The 24958-nt window shown below is 38.2% G+C and overlaps 1 protein-coding gene across 2 annotated transcripts; it reads left to right on the forward strand.

The window, feature by feature from the left end:
- Nucleotides 1–1161: 1161 nt before the first annotated feature.
- On the forward strand, nt 1162–17512 carry KNG1 (kininogen 1). 2 transcript variants are annotated; one of them, XM_059855695.1, is made up of 11 exons: nt 1163–1445; nt 4316–4426; nt 5339–5423; nt 7643–7815; nt 9529–9636; nt 11580–11661; nt 12173–12339; nt 13764–13871; nt 14834–14923; nt 16387–16546; nt 16895–17511. In XM_059855695.1, exons 1-11 carry the CDS (start codon nt 1251–1253, stop codon nt 17080–17082), a joined length of 1467 nt encoding a protein of 488 aa, XP_059711678.1. In that variant the 5' UTR covers nt 1163–1250; the 3' UTR covers nt 17083–17511. The 2 variants fall into 2 exon arrangements, with proteins under 2 accessions (XP_059711677.1, XP_059711678.1); XM_059855694.1 differs by having other exon boundaries at nt 1162–1445; nt 16387–17512.
- Nucleotides 17513–24958: the final 7446 nt, after the last annotated feature.

A 24958-nucleotide genomic window follows, 5' to 3' on the forward strand; every position in this document is an offset into this window, starting at 1 on the left:
AGGTGAATCCCTGGTCCACCACTGACCTCCAGGGGTTGTAGGGGCACAGCTGCCTCACCATGGTCTGCTCCATAGGCTGCAGGAAAATCTCTACTCCTCACCCATAGCAGTTCCTCCCACACCTTATTCACAGGCTGTGGGATTTGCATAGCTGTTTTTCTCACATATTCTCTCTCTTCTCTCTCCTGTTCTTTCCCAGTTCCTTCTTTTTTTCCTTCACCACTGTGTTATCCCAGAGGCACTACCACCAGCACTGATGGACTCAGTCTTGGCCAGAACTGGATCCATCTTGGAACTGACTGGCATTGGCTCTGTCAAACGTAGGAGAAGCTTCCAGCAGCTTCTCACAGAAGCCACCCCTGTAATCCCCTGCTATCAGAACCTTGCCACACAAACCCAGTACAGCAAGAAACAGCTGCAACGCAGGAGCCAAGGCAATCCCAAGGTGTTCACAGACCCAAAGCAAAGCTATTAGGTGCCACACAGGGGAGACAAGCATCAGATGTTCTTAGCCATCTCTAATCCTGGCTTGACCAGACTCAGACGATAGTGTTTAATCCTTTGTTCTTGGGTGTCACATATCTGTAACATAACAAAGCACTATGATCACTGACTAATCCATAAGCCAGGCAGTCTCCACATGGCAGCAGAGTTGGACTTTCCAATAGGACCATGAAGGACAAGGTTTATCAAGTGCTGTTGAAGGGTTATGTGACTTTCAACCATGTGCACATGTCCAAAGACTTTTCAAACATGTTCTGAGTACTAGAGTTCTCAGAACTGTTGCAGCCTGAACACTAAACAGATCTACAAAATTTACAAGATTGTTGCCCAAAACTTCATTGCCACTGTGACCTTCCTGGATGTTTTATTTAAGCCCTGTAAAATTCCTTCTCAGTAGCAGTTTAGGTGTTAAGAAGTCAGAAAGCTACAGCCACTTCTTTTTCTTTCACTTTGCTTTGCCTAACTGGTCCCCAGCTGCAGCCATTTATCCTGTTATCTTGATGGCAGGTGGATAACCTTAGTGTCATTCTGGTGAACAAACAAAGTTTATTTAGATAAACTCAGAAGTTTATTTGCAGTATAAACAGGGTATGATGAGGACCAACCAACCCCAGCAACCCACTCATGCTATTTACTTAACTACTGCTCCTGAAAAACAGAAGAGGTGACTAAAATCCTGTCAGGCATTCCTTTTCCATTTGGTTCTTAAAGAGCCTTCTAATTCAGGGGGCCTTTTTCATCCAATTATGAAGGCCTTCATTGTACTAGCACTCTGCTGTAGTTTTTTCTCTAGCAGAGCCATTCCTCTAGCATTTGAGTTTTCGGACTGTGATGACCCTGATGTCTTTAAAGCTGTTGACATAGCACTGAAGAAATACAATGAAGACGAAGCAATTGGTAACCAATTTGCTCTATACGTGGTGATGGAAGCCAAGAGAACTGTAAGTAGACTTTGCAAAAAAAAAAAGTTGAAATTGTTTATGCACTCTGAATCAGCTTATCTCCATCTCGTTTGTAAGGGGGCAAGCATGACAGCAAAGTGTCTTCCAAAAATGTTTTAAAAAATCAAAGTGACTTGCACAGTAAGATACTTGTTCCCCTGACAAGCAGGGGCATATATTATGTTTTTATCAGCAGAACTCTGTGCTGGAGAATTGCTTACTAATGCAAGGACTAAAGAATAGAAATTTCTATCACCAACACAATTTGTCTTATTGTTCCACTCCGTTCTCCTTTTTCTTTTTTGGGAATTCTACCCTTTTCCATCATCTGCAAGGTTTTCAGACCACTGGCAAACCACACTTATTAAAAAAATTAATACAATCTTGACTTGGGAAGAGCTGGTGCTGCACATTAAAAAAAAAAATAAATAACCTGACAAAGTTTGGCAATATTCTGACTTGTTTGTGAATATTATTTGATTGACACCAGTCCTAAGTCACAGATCTATCTAGAATCACTAGGTGGTATTTTAGTCAAATTGGGTGACAGCTAAAATTACAGGAGAAAGAAGAATGCAACATGATCCTTTGCCTGGAATCCTTCTGTATAGCCTTAATCTAACAAAAGAGTATTTACCTCGGAAAGGTATACAAAGATGGTATTACCATAATAATGACAAGCATCATTTTACTTGAAAATAACATTAGCATATTTTTCTACTGGATTGGATTTTCAGATGTAAATCACAAGAAATCCAGTGTTAGAGAGAATATTTTGCACTCCAAAATCACAAGACACTTTTACCCAGACAGAAATTGACCTCAGAAAGGAGCCATGCATTGCTAAACACTTACAGCAAATTACCCACATCTCCTGGCACCTGCCCTCTTGTGTTCCTGTTTACACACTGGAGAGATTTTAGCATGTGGAGACAAAGAGTAAAATCAGAAAACCCTTTATATAATTAATATAAAGTAAATGAATAGTCTCACTGAATATTCTTAACGTTCTCATTCTTAACAACAGCCAAATGCAAATATCTCTTTATCAGATCTGTAGTACCACCTACCTTCCTTTTGCTGGCATTCCCGAAGGAGAGATAGGAATTTCAGAATTTTATCTTAAACAATGCTATATTTTTAAGAATACATATTTATTGCAATTATTATTAATCTTTCCTTCTCTAGATAGGCATCTTTCCTTTTCTTAAAAGGCACAAAGTGGAAATCAATTATTACTTTGAATCATTGATCTGATCATGATGTTAAGTAAAAACAGAGAAAAGGAATCTGCAATTAAAATTTCTTCATATTTGAGATTCTTTTTCTAAAAAGAGTATAGATTTTACTCCTCGCTAGTCTCACAATGTTGAATGCATTAATTAAATAGCTGGTTATTACATATTCATGTACATTCATTATTGATAAGGTAATAAAACATAAAAGCTTTCTAGTGAAAGACTAAACCTGCCCCAGTTAAAGGCACAGCTGTTCATAGTACTAATGAAATACACTAATAGCAAATAGTTAAACTAATACAGAAACAATGCCTTCTCTTACTTTGTTTACTTACTGAGCTGTTTTATTGCAGATTTAGAACACTGTAACAGAGAACAGAATTTGGCTCTTTTAAAATCCCAAATAGTATAATCTGATGTAATTCGATAAAAGTCAATTTCTTCCTGCTGAGAATTAAGTCTATTATATTTTTAGAGCCCTTTTAATCCTTTTTTACAACCATTGTATGCAGTATCTCTACACTTCTTCGTACCTGTAGCAAAGCACAACAGGAATTCAGAGAAGGCACAATATAATTCTGTGTCTACTGCATCAGTGCAAATCCAGTATATGCCAACCACATCAGCTCAGTCTCCTTTTTTTGTTAGCACTAAGGCAAGAATTATAATTTAATCCTCCCAGCAGAGATAGAGAATGATAACTGGATATTTTAGAATAATCAGTGCTAAACTACAGCAGCCGCCTGTTTGTATTTGAAAAGTCACATTGACAGAGAATTTTCAGTGGCTGTAAAAGGTTAGTAACTTCTGACTTCATATCTTCTCTAAAGGATGAACCAAAACCTTACAGTGCTGTCACTGTCACCTGTAGGCACAGGCCTGCTACCTGGTTTATGACAAGGAGAAAATGCCCATTACTCATTTACCAAATTCTGAAGTACTTACACTGGCCGGGACAAACTTTGCTTAATGTTTTTATTTCATCTTATGGGATTGCTGAGGGTGTCCTGCCCTGCAGCCCAGCCTCCTCCGTTGCCCGTAGAAAACCACAGGCACTGCTCAAGGCTGTCTCCAGAGCACATCCCTGCTCCCCCCTTCCTGTGCAGGCTGGGCAGCTGAAGTTTCCTAGTATCACCAAGCAGAGGCTGTTTGGGCACTGCCAGGCTGCCTGAGGGCTGCTGGTTCTGGGCTGCCAGGGGAGCTGTGCAGAAAGAAAGTGGACAGATCTGGGAGGAGGCCAAGAGTGAGAGCGAGGGAGTCAGACAGGAGCACAGTCCAAGCTGGTAATTATGCTAACTATCCAAGCAGCCACCCAAAATGGCTTTTTTGGAGTACATTTGAACGAGAGTATAAAGTCTAACCACTTCTTTTTGGTTCTAAACCCATGGGTACTGTAAGTTAAAATGAATGCAGTTTGTATCCATTATATTAATATATTGTCATTGTAGGTAAGGGCTAAATAATATAATTAGGTAAGTTAATATTTGAACTACCAAGATCTGAGCAGCTAATGGGAAACCATACTATAAAATTTAAGGTAACTAAATAATAGTATTTACTTTTTTGAAACTCTTATCTTTTCACTTGATTTATTACCATGCAAATGATGACATGTATATTGTTTTAATCCAGGCAGGTCCTGACCCACAGTTCTATGTGAAATACAGAATACTTGAAAGCACTTGTGCCAGTGAGGAAAACAAACATTGGCAACACTGTCATTACAAAGTATCTGCGGAGGCTGTAAGTATCTGTTCTCTTTAAAAGTTCTCTGTACAGAAACTTAAGGACCAGGACTGCAATTGCCTGGGGAAAATACAGTAGAAGAATTAACATTTTTAGCTGTGTTGCTTTTGAGAGCTCATATGACTACAGCACAGAAATGTTTACAACCCCAAAGTTAGCCATTATAGTCCTGAGTTTTCTGGTACAATCCTGAATATCTGCAGAAAGGTAACATTTCAATGCTTCAATATGAAGGTTCTCAATAAACCAAACATAAGATTTGTGCACTGTGAGAGCGTAAGGACTATAAAACTTGGTATTAATTATGTGTAATGAAAACTTGCACAACCAAATACTGACATGGAAGCCACTATGGCAGAAATTTTGGCAGAGGGCTTTCAGCAGTGCCAAACTTGCCTGACTCGTGCTACCAGAGGGCACCCAGGGGAGGTACAACGGGGCACACACTGCAGGAACACTGCACATTCCCAGGGGGTGGCACTGCTCTTTCACACAGTGCACAGGGAGGGATGATGGTGACAATATAATTTGAATCTATGTGAAATGCCGTGGTCAATTACTGCATACTTTATACTAGCAGAGAGGAAATGGATAAATACATAGTTTATACAGTCTTTAGTCATGTGTTAATTTCCATTATTCTGACTGTAAAGTCTTCAGTTAATCAATGCACATCATACAAATACAAAGCATCATTCAAGTAATCAGCTCAGTTTGTCCCCTACTTTCCTCACAATCAACAAAACAGATCCTTTTTCAGTAACAAAACAGCAAGTTAGACATTACTACAAATACACCTGTGAACCTCTTCCCCAAAATCAGTCTACAACTGTCAGCTGGGTTCAACAGCTAAAGCACTGTATTTTTCTTTAGCAAGTTTCAGACAATTGTTGCCATATGTTTTTGCAGAAAACAGGAGAATGCACAGCTCGAGTTCATATGAATGATGCTGATAAAACAACTAATGTTTCACAAGAGTGCAAAATTTTCTCAGGTATGTAACTATTTGGGACAGCTTTCAACAAATACATTTACAAATAAAAATGGAATAAATACAATACTGAGACTTTCAGGTAATTTTAAAGGTAGAAGCTCCTTATCATTCTAGTCAGATATTTTTAAATAATCTTTTGTAAGCAACTATTGGTTAAAGATAAAATTTCACTTCCCTGGTATATACATAAAGACTAAATCAGTGAAGCACAGGCAGTTTCTGCCCAGGGTAATAAAATTCAGCATGTATGTGTAGTAAGTTTCTTCAAGTACTAGAATTATGCCAAGTTAAAATTTTTTTGCTTAAGACCAAAAGTGTAGTAATAACTTAAGAGACTAGATGCAACTTGTCACACTTCAACTTTCTGTCCTTAATTACTTAAGCATAAAATTGTCTGAGGGATTACTGGAAAAAACTTGGTATGAGAAAATTGCACCTTCATTTTCTTCAAACTGAAAATGACTGAATTCTTGCTGTTAAAGTTTACCAAAACAAGTATTTACCCCAAAAAGAATAGGAATAAATCCATTTACAAAATAGAAATCTGGCAGTGATGTAATCATGTATGATTAAGAGGCTGATCTTTTACACCTTAACAATAAGCAGTACTAGATTTTTCACCTTTAAGACACTCATATATGACTATTACATTCATATAGGAATTTCCCTTAGTAAAAAGAGATCACATTGTTTCAAAGATTTCCAACTGAGATTTCTATACCTGGTGCTCTGAAAGACATACCTAAGTTTGCTTTAAAATATCCATCTAACTATTAACTACAGAAATATTCCCCCCAATTTCTGAGATGTTTGGCAGCTGGTATCTGCTTTTTGCTCCTAGCTATCTCGTTTAAAGCTGAAATGGCTTTACCTACAGCCAGTGTCCTTCTAGGAACTGCAGTACACAAGCTCCATGTTCTGCACTGAACAAATGCTGCATTTGTGGGGCAATGGTGACACCTAGTTGCCAGCGAAAGTTGTGTGAATCCCAGAGAACACACGGGAAATTTGCATTTCAATCTTTGCTTAGAAAGCAGAAAATCCCCATATAAAAATTAAATTAATCAGGTATCCAGCCTAAGGAACTCATCTCTTCTTACCATGTTATAACAACTCTGGAAAATACAGGTTTGTTCAGCATAGTCCTTATGAAAGTGCTGAGACCACAGCTGGCCTAGAAGTGGATGTGCTGTTGGTTCATTATCTCCTTTGTGACTGCTTACTGAAAACATAGTCAGGCTTTTCTGTAAGGCATCTACTTGTCATTACTGAGTCAACATAAGACATACTTTGGTCACACCTGACAGGTGAGGAATTTCCCCACTGTATTGGTACCACACTGTTCAGCCTCTTTGGTGGAGCAGTTTGATCTGACCCTGGACTGGTTTCCTGGCTGGTGCAAACTGGAATAACTTCCTTTAAGCCAGTTTATGCCAGCTGAAGATCAGGCACATAAATTTTACTTCAATTCCACAGAGATCACATATTGTCCCACTTCCATTCTCAAGCTCACTGACTTGTGAAATTAATTTATGTACTGAACTATAAAATTAATTTATGAAAATCCAGTCCATGATTACTAGAAAGGAAAGAGAGTTAATAGGATTAGTAGTAGGAAACAGGAGTTTGAGCATCCCTGTCAAGCTTGTCTATTCACAGCCAATCCAGCTGGTTAAGCCTGAAGGTAGCACCAAGTATAACTGGCAGCCACAATGACTGGTAAGGACAGCAGAATAGCTCATCTACAGTCCCTGGGGCACTCAGAGTCACACGGGTGAGCCCAAACACTGAAGTCCCCATCTTGAAACATGGTGAGGACAGCAAGCAGCTGCACGCTGTGGGTGAGCTTTGAAGAATCTGAAAACCATCCCCTTAGTTGTATCTTCCACTGGCTCCTCCCTGGCTGAATGAGTAATGTACCTTCCTTAATGGTGTCAAAACTACACGCAAGGTTTTTCTGCAATTTGTAATTGCTGGTGTGGGGTTCACTGCCAAAACCATGCCTGGACCCTAAGGTCATGGACAGCCCCTGCTACCACAACCAGAGCATGTTCCTCAACATAAAATTGTCTTTGTAGGCCTTGAAACTGGATTATAGGTTTTGCTTATCACACCAGTTAAAAGCAGGAAAGGTTCTTGCTCACTCTCAGACAGGAAAAATGAAAACCTAAGGCCATTTTGCATGAAGCCCTATGTTTTTTGGTTTGTTTCTTTTCCAGATGTGTCAAAGATAAGACTTACTGCCGCTCCATGTCTTGGATGCTTTCATCCTATATCAAGTGATGGTTCAGAAGTGTCAGAAATTCTGAAAAAAGCCATTCAAAAGTTTAACAAGCACAGTGATGAACTTGTCCTTTTTAAGCTTGTGGAAATAAAAGAAGCAAAAAGACAGGTTTGTGCATGATTTTTCTCTAAATTTTACTGAAACAATCCAACCCAAAGCAGGTACCTTGTTTGTTTTGTGTATGTTTCTGATATTAAAGTGGATTATATTTAATAGTAAATCATACAAAATGCATATAGAGTGTAGACTCAATAAATAATTATCTTCATTTATAAGGAATTTTAGCAGTTACCTATTGGATTTTCAGAACTCTTAACCGATAGTATACCCTTTTTATTTAAATCTGCAGTTGCTTCTAAGTAGTGTTTAGCACCAGTTTATTTGCATTCTGGTCTGGCACATACAACCTGTATCATCTCAGACCCTCCTGGGTATTTCCTTTGGCCTTGCCCTGAGGCTCCAGCAGGAGCAGATCCCTCCTAGGGGCTGAGCCAAAGCTGCCAGCCTGCACAGATGTCTCTCACACTCACCAGCCTCTCAAACAGCAGCAGGCATGTCTGTTTTTGCAGGCAATAGGGCCCATTTGTCAGCAGCTGCTATGTGCTATAGGACAGGTAAACCCCACATAGCAAAAATGGGTAAGAGAACTCAAAAACCCAGCATGCCACTTGCTGCAAGATTTCTGCTCATGGGAATATCTGCTTTGCAAGAGATGACTACTCAGATTGCAGAAATTCTGTGTCATCTGGTATTTCATGCAATAATTCCTTCCCTGTGAAAGGCTTTCCTATGGATTGGTGTGAAAGGAAAGTTGCTAGAAAGGAAAGTTTCATATTTGGTTTTTAACTAGTGTAGAACCCAACAGCAAACACAGACCATTTTCTTTGAACCTGTGTATATTTACAAAGCCAAAAAGCAACTTCTGATCTCATGTCAGCTTGACTCATGATTTAAATCAGACTGTCCTCGTTATATTTACTGGTGGCAGCAATCCTCTTTGCTGAAAGACAAACTTGCACAACATTTAAGCCACATGACAAAGTGTTGCAGATAGACTGCAATCCAGCAGCTGGAAAGAGAACCATCATGTCACCTCTGGGAAACAGAGAAAATTCAGAGCTCTCCACTTCAATTGATCTGGGATAACAAGTTCTTATATTTGATTGGTTTTCCTTTTTAATACAATGTTACCTGGCCCAAAACATGATTTGGAGAGGTTTCACAGGTGAGAAAAAGTAGCCACTGTTAGGAAAATGGAACAGCTTCCTGGAGAGAAAATTTCAAAAAAGGGTTATGAGCCTGGACAAAGCAGTGTGTGTGGGAAGGTAAAGCCCAGGATAGACACAATTATGGGTAGATGATAAATGCAGAATACTCAACAAAAAATGATGCCAGCAGTATAAAGTTACATTATTCAGATAGTGTTTTACTGTGTCCCACGCTCAAGAATGCAAGACTTGCCAGGCTGTGTTACTGTAGTCATCTATCTAGACCAGCTTCCTGTCACAGGCAGTAATAAGTAACAGATCTTTGGAGGAAAGCACAAGAAACCCAGCAGTGTGAGGCTGCAGGCTTGTCAGAAGTGGACACCAAATACAGAGTGCACTTCTAACAAAAGCTTGACTTAGTTTACATTTTGTACGGCAAAGACGAGATTTTTTTGCAGTCCACAAACAATCTATGGCTTAATGAGTGCAAAGTGATTTGACAGATAGAAAGCACTAGATGAGAAGTTTTGCCTTCTTTGTTAATCTCATGTAATAGTTTAACTTTTAAGTTTGCATTGTTTTACATAATATATAACCTAAATATCTCTTCCAGGTGGTAGCTGGATGGAATTATGTAATTAGATATGAAATTGAGGAGACTAATTGCACCAAAGACCAATTTCAAGATTTAACTCCAGAATGCAAAATCACTTCTAGAGGTGTAAGTAATCTCCAAATCTATTTATCAAGAAACTATTACATTAACAAATGGTCATTGAGAGTCTTACCCAAATAATAAACATCTCCCTTGAGATGTTTTTATCCAGATATTCAAGGAGTTACTCATGTACAACCCAAGAAGTGATAATTAAAATTAGCACAATTTCCAGCCTAAGACATATTTTCTCAGGAAAGCCAGTAGTTGAATTATTACTTAACCTTTACCACAGTCCAAATAATAGCTTCAAAAGAAATTTATTAACATAATTTATATATAATCCAGGTAAACAGTGCTGCAAACCCAGGTACTCCCTTGGCTTCGCTGACCTGGAACTGAAGCAGCTGTACCAAAAACAGAGGCTTTCTTTCTCAACTGACCTCCGTGAACCAGCTCACGAGGGCATCAGAAAGATGATTTTACAAACACAAGGCAGAGGGCAGGAATGCAGAGTCATTATGAACAGTGGTGGTAAATTGGAGGGACAGAATGGCATCCATTTCAGCTGTTGAGAAAATGCACCATTGAGTGTTACATTCAAGAGCCTCTCCTGTTCAAAAATTACTCCTTGTACATCTCAAGAATGCTTCAGAAGTATTGATCAAAAAAGGAAAGAATGACAGCACTGGCAAATAACAGAAGCATGAGAGTCAGACTAGCTGAAGCAAATCCCTCCACTACCCATGTGCCCTTAAACCTTAAGCAAGTTACTTAACCAGCTTGAGTCTGAGTTTCCCCAGCTGTTACCTAGAGGTGATGACTTCTGTCACCTCACCTACTGCAGGAGCACTGCCTCACTCACATACTGCTTTGGTCACATAGGGCTTCTGGAATTAGATCATAAGCACTTATCCCCTGAACTTGCCAGCAGATCACTGACAGATGCTAGAATACCATATTCCAAGAATATTGGAATGACCAACTTCCAAGGAAGTTTTCTCATATCTTTATTTAGCTCTGTACTATTAATCTTTAAATGGAAGGGCCAGAATTGTACCCTGTATTCAACACACATATGAACCACTGAGCTATACTGGGACATTATGTCAATCCCTTTAACCTGGATAATAAGACTTGACATTATTCTTCATCAGTTTTTCTAAAATACTAGTAAGTAGATTTTTTTATAATTACATTTTCAAGTAACTGTCATGGTCCTAAGGTCTGGATTTTAAGTCTTCCTTCTTATTTTATGGTTTATTTGGTTTCTTTAGTATTTGATAAAGGATTTCACCAAAACCGTTCTTAAAATCTCTGTATATCGACAGGTCTCTTTACTCACCTTTGCTGATGCTTTGCAGAACTTTGACAAATCTGTAAAATATTACTTCTGTTTACCATAAAACCTCAGTTTCTCCTGGATGTATTCATTGCCCCTAGTTCTTTCCTGTTTTTAATCATTGGAATGGTGGAATTGGTTTTAGGCTTGGTTTATAATCTTTAAAAAAACCCCACGATCAATATCGGCTTTCTCCAAGCTTTAAGACATCAAGGCAGTTTTAAGCAAGTTAGCTACCACAGTTCCTTTAGAAGACCTAAGAAAATACAAAAAACTCAGTAATGTTTGAATTCATAATTGTGTAATTTTCTTTTTGGTCTTTACAGCTTGAGACAGAAATTCAATGGAGTTCCCCATAAAATATTATTCTGGCTTGTAGACATTCTCCTTCTTCTCTTTAATGAACACATACAAATAGTTGATTTGGCTTCTCTTTTAGTGTATTATTTTCTCTGAGTGGTCCTTTTGAACTGTGATTATTTCTTGCCTCTGCAATCTGTCAGATGAGGGAGAGAGGGAAGGAAGGAAGGAGGGAAGTGGCGGAAGGAAGGAAGTGGCAGAAGGAAGGAAGATTGGTTGACTTATTCTGTTAGCAGGAACATATTAGGATGTGAGTTTGTTCATGATTTCTAAATAACAAGGAGCTGTTTTGCATTTTTGACTCCAGCGTGTAGCTAAATGTGAGGCCAAAGCATTTCAGAATCTTCAGGCAGAGATCGTAGATACCGCCAGCAACTGCAAGCTTCCAGGTATGTCTTAGGCACTATCAGTTTTGAAAGTTCCACAGTTTTCAGTGTCTTTTATTGTTATGTATTGTTATTTTTTCCTCCAGCCTATCTGGACACAGATACTGCTCCACATAGTAAATGCTGTATTCTCACCCATTCAGACTAGATTTTTTTCAACATAAAAATTCACTGCCAGATACATGCACCTCTTGTTTCACCCAAATCAGGTCTTTCCATACATGTAGCTATTCCCTCTCCATATTTTCTGGCTACCTACAACTGACACATACAATTCTCGTTTCTACAAGAGAATTGTTGTTAAATGTCCCATGAGACAGTAGGTGCTGATATTCTTTTAGATAACCAAGATATGATATTGCTGATCATATAAAACTCAAATATATTTTGTTTTCATTTCAAAGACCCAAACATGAAGAGTTCCAGAAAGCAGAGCTTTATAAGTGTTTTTCCCAGCCTTCATCTACATTGAACCTTTTGTTTCTTAGATCTGAAACCTGTTGCTCTCTTTCAGTTGAAGAAACGGTAGTTGCTGCCATTTGCCCAGGTTGTCCAAGGACTATCCCAAATGACAGTCCAGAACTGAAGGAGCTACTGAAGGTTTCTACAGAGAAGTATAATTCAGAGAGTGATGATGACTTCTACTATAAAGTTGGAGAAATACAATCAGCGACAGTTCAGGTTGGGATACTTCACAGAGATGAGGAACAGACATGACGTTATTATTGGCCTGAGCTGAATGTTACCTGAAGTTTGTATTTAGATTGGAAATAATGTTTTTTTCTAAGTGCTGATACATGTGGTAACTGAAATATCCATGCAATTTTCCCTGTAAAATCTAATCCATATTGGCTTGCATTCAAAAATTTCCAATCTCTCAAATTTTTTTCATAAAACAAAATGATTTTAAAAGGATGTAAATAAGGTTGGCTCAGAGCATTTGATTTCTGTCTATCTGCCCTACTTTCTACCCTTGTAACATACTTTAAACTTTTAAAGTACAAAAGTTTTATTAGATAGGACTACTCCCTTGATCCACCACACCAATACTCTCCACGTTATTTTAAGCAGTGTCCACCCTACAGTTGTGTTGTACGGTCCAAAATGAGGCATCTTAATTGTCCTTAGAAATGTGTTATTTTATATACTGATTGTGCTGCTAATAATACTCTAGCTAGATTCAGTAAAGGACATCTGTGCATAACTTAATACATACAGATAAATAGACCTTGATAAAGGATCAGGAATCAGGAGGATAATATTGGTCAGCTTTTGCATAAGACTTGTTTACTGTCCCAACACATCAAAACAGAAGTTTAGGAGAGAATTGAAAATTTGACAGTGGAGTAGTTCAGAAAATACTTGGTCATAACTACTCCTGAGCATGAGGTGTCACTGGAGAAGGCACTAAAAGCACACCAAAATTTTTCCAAATAGTTCATATTATCTTACTGATAATATCTGTGCTTTTTCTTCTTTCAAACTTTTTTCTTCCTTCTGACTTTCCCTATCATGACTGATATTAGCATGCATACACCTTTAAAATAGATTTCAGGGAAATAAAATTTCATCTCTTGCCTGATGTCCCTGAAGGAAGATATAGTATTTCAAGCTCTGTGAAAAATACTAAGAGAACTCATAGCAGGCACATTCTTGAACCCGTACAGTTTCTCTCTTTAATGTGTTTGGCAAATAGGTTCATTTTCAACTGAGCCCATTCATCACACACTTTGTTTTACTCACATTCCAGTTTTCTGACATCGTGTTTGGCTCTCTACAGTGCTCTCACTAATGATTTCATCTGTTACTAATGAAATTACTACAGACATTTAATAATTGTGGGCCCACTATTATTCTGACCTTTTCCGCTTCCTTCAGCTTCAATGCCAGAATTGTTGAGAATAGGAACTGGAGTAAATAAGTTACTTGATTAGAAGCAGATAAGTTTACTGCCAAATATTTTAATATTGTTCTTCATATATGTTGGCCCAGTGGTTAGGACTTCTAGAATACAAGTAGTATAAGCTTGTAGAAAATCATCTTTCCTGTGAAACCTTTTCAATAAAATGCCTTTTGTGCACAAAACTTTCTTGCTAATTTTTCAGGTGGTTGCAGGAAAAACGTATAGAGTAAAATTTACAGCCTGGAAGACAAACTGTTCTAAGAGTGAATTTGAAAAACTTAATGAAGACTGTGCAGCCACATCAAACAGTGTAAGTAATGATAATCTTGCCAACTGTAATGTTTCTAATGGACAAATTCATTTGCATCAGAAACTGTAAACGCTTAAGTAAAAGCATATCCTGGGTTCTGTTACCTCTTTCAGTAAACTTTTGTTCCAAGAAGAAGGGCAGCTTTCACTGTTTGTAACCCAAGTTAAGAAACCCTGAAACTTGAACTGCAGCTGCAGGATCAGTGCTCACTGCAAAACCAAAGGAACTTTCTTTTGATAATAATCAATCAAAGAAAAGGAGAGGAGAAGGCTGCTGCCAAACGAAATAGCTGCAATGCTCCTGAGTCTGTGGACTTGCAGCTAAGGAAAACACGAAATTGGATTGTTACTTGTGACCAAAGGAATGACATTTCTGGTGTGCATGCCGTGCTATTGATAGTGGGAAAATATGTTCTGGACACTGGAAAGGAATGCTGATAGGGCCAGAAACCATTGGCAAGGGGCTTGTTTGGGGAGAGGGCCTTTATCTCCCATCTCTTTTCCCACCATATGAACAGTGTTTACCTGTGAGATTTTAGAATTTGTTAGTGCAGCAGGCACTAAAAAGTAAAAATAAGGCTCTATTTAAATTTCCCAATTTTTAGTAGGAGAAACACCATAAACAAAAAATATTTCTTAGGAATATCATGAAGATTATGCAGTTAGTGCTCCAAAAGTGATGGAGACGAAAATTCCCATTTTCAAGATTTAATCTGAAATCTAAAGGAAATCTAAAGTTGAATTAAAGTGTTCACACAGACATACTACAACCTTGAAAAGCTAAGCTGTGATGTGTCCCAATACAGAAGTATCCATCACTAAGATTTATTAAACACTTAGTTAAAGTTCCAAGGACTTTAAAGTATTATCAAAAAAACCTTTTTTTTCAGGCCCAAGTCTCTTCCTTTGTGTCTGAAGTTTTGTTGCCTTAATGTGCTGGGTTTTGTTTTGTTTTGTTAATAGGCATCAGTGTCATGCGATGCACAAATTCACGTGATCCCGTGGCAGGATAAAATCCATCCCCAGGTGAACTGCTCTGAGGAGCACCAAGTGGTAAGATTCTTCTTTATCCATCCTCTTAAGCAGAGTGTTGGACAAAGGCAGTCGATAAATTCTTTATCCATTCCAAGTTATCCCATATTTTAAACCAAAAATAAAGGAATACAGTTCTTTTAACAGCCTCATTGTCACACTCTCTTCTCTCACCCTCTAACTTCAACAACCTGTTATGTCAAAGCCATTTCACCACAACCAACAAGGTGATCACACAAAGACACTGGGACAAGGAGAAGTTCTGCCTGTTGGCTGCTCCTCTGCATTCTCAATTAAGCTCTGGAGTATCAAGCCCCATCAAATTCCTCAAATTGCTACTCATACTAGGTTTAAAAGTTGAAATAAAAATGTATTTTCTGGCACAATAATTATACTCCACATTTATCCAAAGTGTCTGTGAACCTTTCCATATGAGGCGAGTGGCGCCTGCAGCAGCTGTCAGTCTCTGCACAAGGAACTTCCAATTTCTTCATACTCGCTCCACAACGAACCAGTCCTGAATGAGAGTTAGTCTGAAAATCTCACAATGGGATACAAATATTTTTATTATCAGATATTTATGAGGATTGCAGAGACTCCATTCTCCATTGTGACACTGAATAAAGACAGATTACCCTGCCCTTGTAACTAATAACTTCACTCTGCTCAGAACCTTCATAACTATATAGTCATTGGTTACGTATCAACTAATGTCTCTCTTCTCTACTTTCACTATAATATTTTATCCATATCAACTTTCAAATTTATCTTCAACCCGAATAACTCTAATTTGCAGCTAGATAATGATCAGAGACTTTGGTGGAGAGAAATGAAACTTGTATTGTACACTGAGTGTACACCATGTATTCACAGCCTTTGTCTTCCAGTTGAACACTGATGAGAGAGTAGAGATGACTCAATTACAACAGAATGTTTGATATTATCAGCTTTAATCTCTGTGTGTTATTTCCAGGCAGTATTCTGAAATGTATATATCAAATCTAGAAGTAAAAAATGGAATAGTTACATTTTATATAACAAAATTAGACAGATCTTCTGTATATTCTGCCATTGATGCTATTCAAAGATGTGTTAACTTTCAGCATAAATTGGTGCTATACATGGGAGTGTAACACTCTAACATCTGTTGGGACATTTAGTCCTAGGATCCAACAGTATTGTTCATAAATTAAAACCAGTACATGTGTTTTGGTCTCTGTAGTATAATTCCTTTCTTACGCTGACAAAATTTCAGTGATACAAAAATTTTTTTTAGACATACAGGTGCTAAAATACTCCAGAATTATTTTGGGAGGATGTTTATGTTTGTATGCTTATCTCAGAAGAGAGACTTATTTAGATTTTAGTTTAAAAATCTGCTAAATGATTCATGTACTGCAATGAGCCAGCTTCTGAATTTTCCACATCAGAAGCAATTGTTCTGTTCATGTAACAAATGTGGCTACGATTGCAATGTTTTTCAGATGTTCTTTGCAAGGAGGCCTCCTGGATTCACACCTTTCCGGAGTGCTGTGATGCTAAGCCAGCCACATGCAGTTTCACATACTGATGAAAATGAAGGAGAAAGTCAAAGCCCTAGCACAGAAACGAGGAAAGACAACAGACAGGAACCAGAAGGCGAAGGTGAACCTGAGCACAAACACAGGCACAAACACAAGCATAAGCACAGGCATGGAGTTAAAAAGGATCATGACAATGACAAAAGGCACAGGCATGACATTGGTTGTGGGCACAGAAGTGGCCACGGGTGTGGGCATAAAAAACACAGTAAAAAGAATAAACATAAACATCCGAACTCCAAATCTTCTGAGGAGTCAAATGAAAGGAGTTTTAAGCAAAATGAAACCCTCCCATCATCCAGGGCTGAAACTGCACTGGAACTGGGTAGTACAGGGGTTACAAGGGAGGAAACCAGTAGACCTGCAGAGCCACTAATTGCTCCTGATACTTCTTTATTTAATGGGTTGCCAGATCGCCCAGAATCTCCTCGCCCCAGATGTCCTGGAAAACCATGGAAACAACTTGTGGGCTTTCCAGCCCCTCCTAGCTTTCCCAGAGAATTCACAAATGAGGATCTCTTGCCTTCTGCAGCAGAAAACATCAATCCAGCTACAGAAAACAATGAGGAAGACTTTGATCTCACAGATGCTTTAGCATAATTCAAACATTCCAGGATCCTTTTCAGAAACGTGATACAGAAAATAAGAAGAATACTGCCTTTTGAAATGTATAAAGCAAAAGCTCATATTCTGTTAGCTGAAATACTCAAGTAGGTCACCACCACTTCTGGGGACCTAAGACCATATGGCAATACTGTGTATTTGCATATATTTGCAAATATGTAAATCTGTGTAACTCATCTGCCTCAATTTTCTATAAGCACAAACTGAATCACTGCATCAAATCTTACTGTATTATATCTAAAACAATGGCAGGAAGAATTTTGCAGATTAAACTAAGAATCTCAACCAAAGATGGGTAAAATAAGACAATATTGAACAAGGGAGCCTCTCTTAGATATGTGAAATTTTTTTTCTTTAATTTACTGGAGTGGGTTGTTTAAATAATAAAATAAAATAAAGGAACCTTTTTATCTGGTAATTTCTTTAAACAAATCAATATTGGTACCAATCTATCACTAGCAGTTGTTCTGTTGGATGAGATAACAGGGACAGCTGAGAGAATCCTAAATAAAGCAGATTTATTATTCCCTATACATATTATGTTAACTACCTAGAGAAGCACATTGATTGCCAGATTTTCATTCAGCAGAGATGAACAAATACTACAGATCAGATGACAAAATTGCAGACTCTTGAGACACCTAAAATTTGTGTGCCTTCTTCCATTATTAGGTTGTGCATCATTTTGAGACTGGACAGATTTTTCTGTTCTGGGTATCTTTCAAAGGTTGAATTTTTGGTGCAATGCATTAGCTAAAAAGCACCAAATATTTCTTGCAAAATAAAATATGTTTTCCCTCTGGTTGGATGCGATAACTTATTCAGCTGAAAAATACCCAAAACCCACACAGAAATAAATAAAAAAATACTTCAATGCCAGATCAGTTCACCAGTTTAAATGCTACTCCATCCTGTAAAGGGTTAGTGACAGGGCGAGGTCCTACAAATGATAACACCTCACTGATTTTGTTGTAAAAGACCACATTACTTGAAACCACAGTGAAAATGCCCTCCACCACAGCTGGGAATGGGTCCTCTTGTGCGCTGTGCTTCTACAGTCCGTGAGGAGGAAGAGGAAGTCTACTCAGAGAATGCAAAAGAGATGGGAACAGAATCAGGAGGTCTTGCCATAAAAGGCAAAGGATGATCTGCAGACAGGAGATAGCTACCAAGAAAGGTCAGAAGACACAGAAGTGGAAAGAACAGAGGCAGGGTGGCATGATACGGCTGGGGTGAGAATAACAAAAGAAAACAGCAAATAAGTGGTAAAAATTGAAACAGAGTGAATGGGATGGAAAAGTGGGTGAAGGTACAATTGTCAAGGAGCTATAAAAGACAGGAACTCAAGAAGGGGGGCAAGAACAAAAATAAGAAGCAAGAGAGGGGTCTCTCTGATTGTGCAGGAGAGTCCCCAACACATGACAGAACAGAACTCATATTGCCTGAATCTAAGCATTCCCTGAAAGTGTAGGCACTTCCCATTTTCAGTGCCTGGTTCCTTTTTTTCTAATTGCATTAGAAAATTCATTAGAATGTATTGAAAAAGTAAGAAAATCTAAAATTAGAAACAGTGCCTGTGAGTAAAAATTCGGCATGGTTGTGTGCATCTGAGCTTTTTTTACACAGTATAATTGCCTGCCACATAGGGATGGATGGAGACAGACAGACAGATATTTATCATGACTGATGGTATCAGAACCATTATACTTCCTTTCTTTCTGAAAATAATAATTCAGAAGACATAAAAATTAGCTGGAGCCCAATTTTAAAGAAAGATACAGTAATATTAACCCCTAGATCCATCACTAATCAAATCCAGCCTTTTTAATTAATTCCTTCCCTTGCAGCATAACATGCAAAGGCTATCTTCTTGTTTTGACAAGAACTAAACTTACAAAGCTATGCCAATGAAAGCCTTGAGAGTTATCTTTAGTTCTCTGCTTCTTTTCTTCTGAATATTTGATTGGTATGATTTTGGCTGTAACTGGAAACTCTTTGTGTATACTGAATTACTAAGATGAGTATAAGCTCAAAACAGTTTTTCTTTAGATTACAGTAGCAATTTAATAATTAATGCAAATTACAGTAAAGACACAAAGATGATAAGAAAAACAAAGTTTTCTTTCCATTTCCAGTCTCCCTGATGTGAATGAAAGGAATGTCACACTCTTGATGTATTCTCCCCACACAGCACATACACAACCACGAATAGTGAGACAGGACTGAGTGGTCGTTTACCACATGCTACAGCGATGATGTGAGGCTCCATTATTGTTTAACACAAAGATGACAATTTCAATTTGCTTATATAATTTACAAAATTAATTCCTTTAAAAAAATCATCCGGGAATAAAAATCAGTGTTCCACGTGTAAAAATTCTGAAACAGAATGTTTGGATATTTTTAGAAGAGAACATTCCCATTCCTCATTGACGTGTTCCCACAGAAAGTTTCAATTATCATAAAACAGCACTTTCGGATGGAAGAAGCTGCTGTGAGAAAACTCCTGACCAGGCCTGTTCCCGCTCAGCCGCTGAAGAGCTCTGCAAAACTCCCACCTTCTCCTCCTGCTGGAATCACGCTGCAGCGCTCTATCCAGGGCCCGCAGCGCCTAACGAGCACTTTCCTTCTTGGCCAGCAGATGGCACAAGGCTTGTCACAGGGTTTATGATTGCCAAATTTTGACAGGTTTGTCATTGCCAGGAATGGTTTAGTAGGCTTAACACTCAGCGTTTCTTCTGGGTGAGTAACACTGTAGCTAAAAACACCCCATCTGTGCAATCTGTTTTAAATATTAAGCTCTAGCAATAGAGCTTCAATGCTTGCCAGTTACTTACTATAAGCAAAGCATATAAATAACACTCTAAATGTAATTCCATGAACATGAAAAATAAGGGCTACTCCTGCACCAAAAAAATTGCATTCTTACTGATACAGATAATCGGAACTAGGAGTCTGGGGTATGAAAATATGTCTGAATTACACCTCTGTTTACTCTTACTGCTGATATCCAGAGTCACATGATGGCCATTCTGCAGCTGTCTGAATTTAATGTTCTCCTTCCCCTGTTCATTCTGTCTGTGACAAAGGCACAAAGCACATATTTTAACTGACCATATGAAAAATTCCTCAGCTTTACTATGGATGGACTATTGGATTTTTGCCATAATTCAGACATGACCTTTTCATCATACTCTGCAGTTTTAATCATCCTCCAGTGCTATGTTCACACAGTGTAAGCCATGGGAGAGAGCTGTGCAAACACCTGACATCAGAACATGTGGAGCATTAATGATGAACACTGCTATTTGATAGGATGTAAGAACCCATTTCTTTCCTTGTTTTCTCAGATCTCTCAGCCAGCAAGATAATTGCTCCCAATTTTGGAATAACAGCTCTAAGGATAAATGAGTCTAAGTGGCTACAGAATTAGAAATTACACTACTACATGGCCATTGTAATGTAGACAGAGCTGTACCAAATCCAATGTACAAACTCCTCATATATTCTTTAAAAATAACAATGGGGATAGATATTTTCAATTCTGTAACCAGCTACTCACCCACAATTCCTAATTCTGCTGTGTTTACAAGACCACATTAGTGCAATGCAGCTCTCACAGTTTTAATTAAGCTTTATGTGCAAGTTCATTTAGGAAAATGTAATTAATAACACAATGTTTCTACTGCATTCTAAAATAAGAGGAAGGGTGTGTTAAGGAGTAAAGAGTGAAGGTTTTTCTAGTTGGGTAAGGCATCTTGCTGCAATGAATACTCCTAGTACTGCAGCTACTGCAATGGTTTCAATCTGCTGCCCACTGAAAACTCAACCATAACCTTCAAAGGAGTAACTCCTACCACTCTGGAGTAACAGGGATTAGAAACCTCATAGTGATTCTTTTCTCTTCTGCCATGACTACAGATAGTGCTGATCTATGGGCTGAAGATCAGGCATTACAATACTTACCTCACTCAAATTAAGCCACAGAAAATAAGAATGCCTTGCAGAATCCAGAGTCACGCCAAAGGAATATATTTGTTTTAAAAATGCAAAGACAAAATATATTTATGAGAGACCCCGTATTAATTTGGTGGATGCCTCTCCACCTTCCACTGGATGCACTTATCACAAGATTCAACAGACCACTTGGCTTGAAACAAAAGAAATACTATAGTTTCAGTGAAAAACAAGGGAACAAAACAAGTCTGACTAAGGCAGAGAATGAACAAGGATGCATTTTTAACTGAAACTTAGATTACTATAAGAAAACTCAAACAGTTGGGCTAGACAAGAATTGGGGATTATTGATTTCAAGTTGGGGAACATAATGCTTATAAACAGAATATCAATCAGAGCATTTTTAAAGTAAGACTTTGGCCTACAGTCCCAAAACACTATAGTTCAGTGACTTGAAAAATCTACCAGACACATGTAAAAGAAACATTGTTTTATTTCCTATTCTAACCCTTAAGCATGTCAGCAGAAGGTAATTTCTTGCCATTTAATCCAATAGAAAAAAAAGACTAATGCCATAAAACATTATGAAGAAGTAAATATACTAAACTGAATTCTCTCCCTTTTCTGTGTCAATTGTTCTACTAGATGTATACTGACTAAAAGAGTAATTATGCTCACAAAATTAATAAAAACAAAGGAGTATAATGGGACATAACTCAGGCTCTGCAAAAGAAAAAAAAATCAGTTCCAGAAGGAATCCAAAATTCAGACTAATAATTTAAGCAGTCTTGTGACTGCTAAACTAAAATCTCCTGTTTGAGTGCAGAAGCCTGATTTTACATTTTGCTGAGAAGTCTGTGCTCCCATTAACCTTAAATAGCACTATGGGTACTCAGCATTTCAAAACTCAGGCCTTGGACCACCCAGCCAAAGCCTATCGTGTGGAAAGTTGATATTACCTGGAGTGGTTGAAATGGAAATTGAACAGTGCAACACCTCAAAAAGGCAATTATGGGCAGCATTAGCCATCAAAATAGCTTTTATATTTTACAGTGTTTTGGGAATTGGTGTAAGCCGTGGCATTAACCACAGCAGCACTAGTGGCTTAACAGCTTTTTTCCCTGGCCCAGACACAGAAATTAGAGTGTTCTGGGCAATGTTTGCCATACTTCCTTTTTCTCTTGATCACTCCCACAATATAAACCAGGTGGAAGACACAGGCAAACCAAGCATAAACTACAAGACCACCTTTTTCTTCAGAATTCAGTACAAATGTGGATAGATAGTAGATTTGCAAACAACTCCTCTGTCTGTTCAGCTTCATTAAGTTGCTTTTCTGTCATAAGACAACCAAGATGCCTCTGAAACTTTGACTCGATAGATCTGTGGGTTGTAGCTGACAGTTTGGCATAGGAACAGCAGCAATATGAAGGTTATAATGTGGGTGCACTCCACTCAAGACATTTCTGTATCAGCACTACTGTAGCTCTGCTCTTAGTCACTGTAAATACATACTAGCCACCATCAATCCATCAACTGGAACAAATAAATATTCATATTATTTGGAAATTTATGAGAATAGCTTGTCATTTAGCAACACTGTCCTTCTGCCCATCCCTCTGCCAATGAAAAACTGTTACATTGATCTTAGACTGCAACACTAACCATTCACTAAATATTTATATAAGGCAACCAAATTTTGTCTGGATAGGGCCCATCCATTCCTTGTTTAGCACTTATTCTACAAAGACGTGTTTATTATGCAGTCATACTTGTTTGAATAATCACCTCATGTCTCTGAAGAACCCAAACTGATTTGACTCAGAAGTTCAGTAATCTCTTCTGAAATGTAGCACCTAACGCTCTGTAGAAATCAGTCCTAACACTCTCAGCAAGGCACTATTAATTGATCAGAGAAAGAGACTAAACCCCTTGCTGACACTGAACTAAATTACCATCATTTGTACTGCCAGAGGATGCCTCATCATGGATTAAGACTTGAACTTCACATGCACTGGCTCAGAGGACCCCCACAAACCTTAACAGGATGTTATCAGCCCCAAGTGTACTAGGGAACAAAGTAAATCAAAAGAATGGTTCTAAAGAATGCAGGAGAACTTTTCACAGCTTACAAGTTTGACAAAATTAGTCTGAATCAAAAATGAGTCTGGCTAGTGAAAAACCACTTGAACATCCAATTCCATATGACAGACTTTGGAAATAGAAGCTTATGTATTCATGATTGATAGATCTTGCCCAGTGTCATTCATGACTGGGAAATGTATGACCTAAACTCTATATACTCAAAGAATAACAATTTCACAGTGAGAGATGGTAATACCAAAAATAAAATCTGAATCCCTAACATTAACAGCCTGAATTACTCAGTCTTACTACCAGGCTGCTATAGAAAAAAAATTAACTCTGACCCAAACTGCAAACAGACTACAGGAGAACAGTCAAATACTCTTTGATAAATGGTGATAAAGCGCAAAACAAGAAATTGTGAGAAAGGGCTGATCTATCCAAGCACACTCAATAACACAGCAAACAGATGGTTAAGCAATATCAACGCAGGAGTATCAACATAGCTAATACAGTGTTATCACTGCCTCCACAGTTTGTTTTATTCTCCTCAAGGCCCTACTGTGCAAACATGGCAGGTGTGCTGGGTTTGCTGCGCAGGGCACGTGGGTTCAGACACCTCAGAAACATCCTAGTGACTGGGAGAAGGAGCAGGTGAAGGATAGCAAAAATATGTAGAATGTAGAAACAGCAGCAGCAGATGTAGAAACAGCAGCAGCAGCTTTTGCATGAGTGTGTTGCAGATAATTCTATAATGAAGTCTTAAACTACTACAAAGCTCGCCCCATTAAAGAGATCCCACAGAAAGCATGTCTGATGTTGGTTCTGTAGTCAGTATGCTTGAGTACCTAATATTAATTTTTATTTATTTATTATACATTTCCACTCAAAAGACATCTACTTAAGTAACAGAAGACAAAAGATCATTGATAAGAAGTTGATAACATAGCAACATATCACAACAATCTTACCACAAAAAACATAATTTCACTTGCATTTTTAAAAGGTTTCACAGTATTGCACAGCTGAATGTAACAACTGAGACATTTTAATACACACAAACTACATCCATCAGCTCAAGATTATGCTGAATTTTTTACGACCATTTTTCTTCTTGTTTTTCTGCCTACTGAGTTTTTTCATGGCTGTCTTTACCCAGGATAATAACGTTAATGCCCAAGTAGTATCAAAAAGCAGCTACCTTGAAGCAGCAGTGAGTATTTTCTAAAGGAAAAAGTCACTCTTCTTCTCCCTCCTTCCTTTGCAGCATTTCTTCCTGAAAGCATGGGAGTGTGCTTGCTTGCTCATCACTCCTGCTACCCTAAACAACTGAGATAGCTTTGTTCTTCTGCACCAGCAGTTCTGCTCATGAACACTGACACCGAACTTCCTTTTTTAGACAGCAAGGACGCAGACTTTCTTCCTCTTCTCCCTCCCTCTGCTTCGCCTCCCCTCCCCCTCCTACAGTCTTTGCTGTGCCCTCATCTTACCTTCAGCAGCACAAGAAATCCATGCTGCAGTTTTTTTTCCTCGTTAGCAGCTCTATGGCAACAGCAGTTCTGAGGCAGCAGTCCTTTACAGTTCTCACTTCATTCTCCTTCCTTCTGCATAAAGATACAGTCTGTTAGCCCAGGAAATCAGCAAAGACAATTCTGATGTGAATTAGTAAACAGAATTCCACAATTATTTCAGAAAAAAAGTGTCTTGTACCAGGGGGTACAAAGCTGTATTCCCAGAAGAGATGAATATCAGCAATGCAAATGAATAATATGAAAAGGAAACTAGAGAAATTCTTTTGGGAAATTAACTA

The sequence above is a fragment of the Haemorhous mexicanus genome, chromosome 10 (assembly GCF_027477595.1).
Source record: "Haemorhous mexicanus isolate bHaeMex1 chromosome 10, bHaeMex1.pri, whole genome shotgun sequence".
Taxonomy (NCBI): Eukaryota; Metazoa; Chordata; class Aves; order Passeriformes; family Fringillidae; genus Haemorhous; species Haemorhous mexicanus.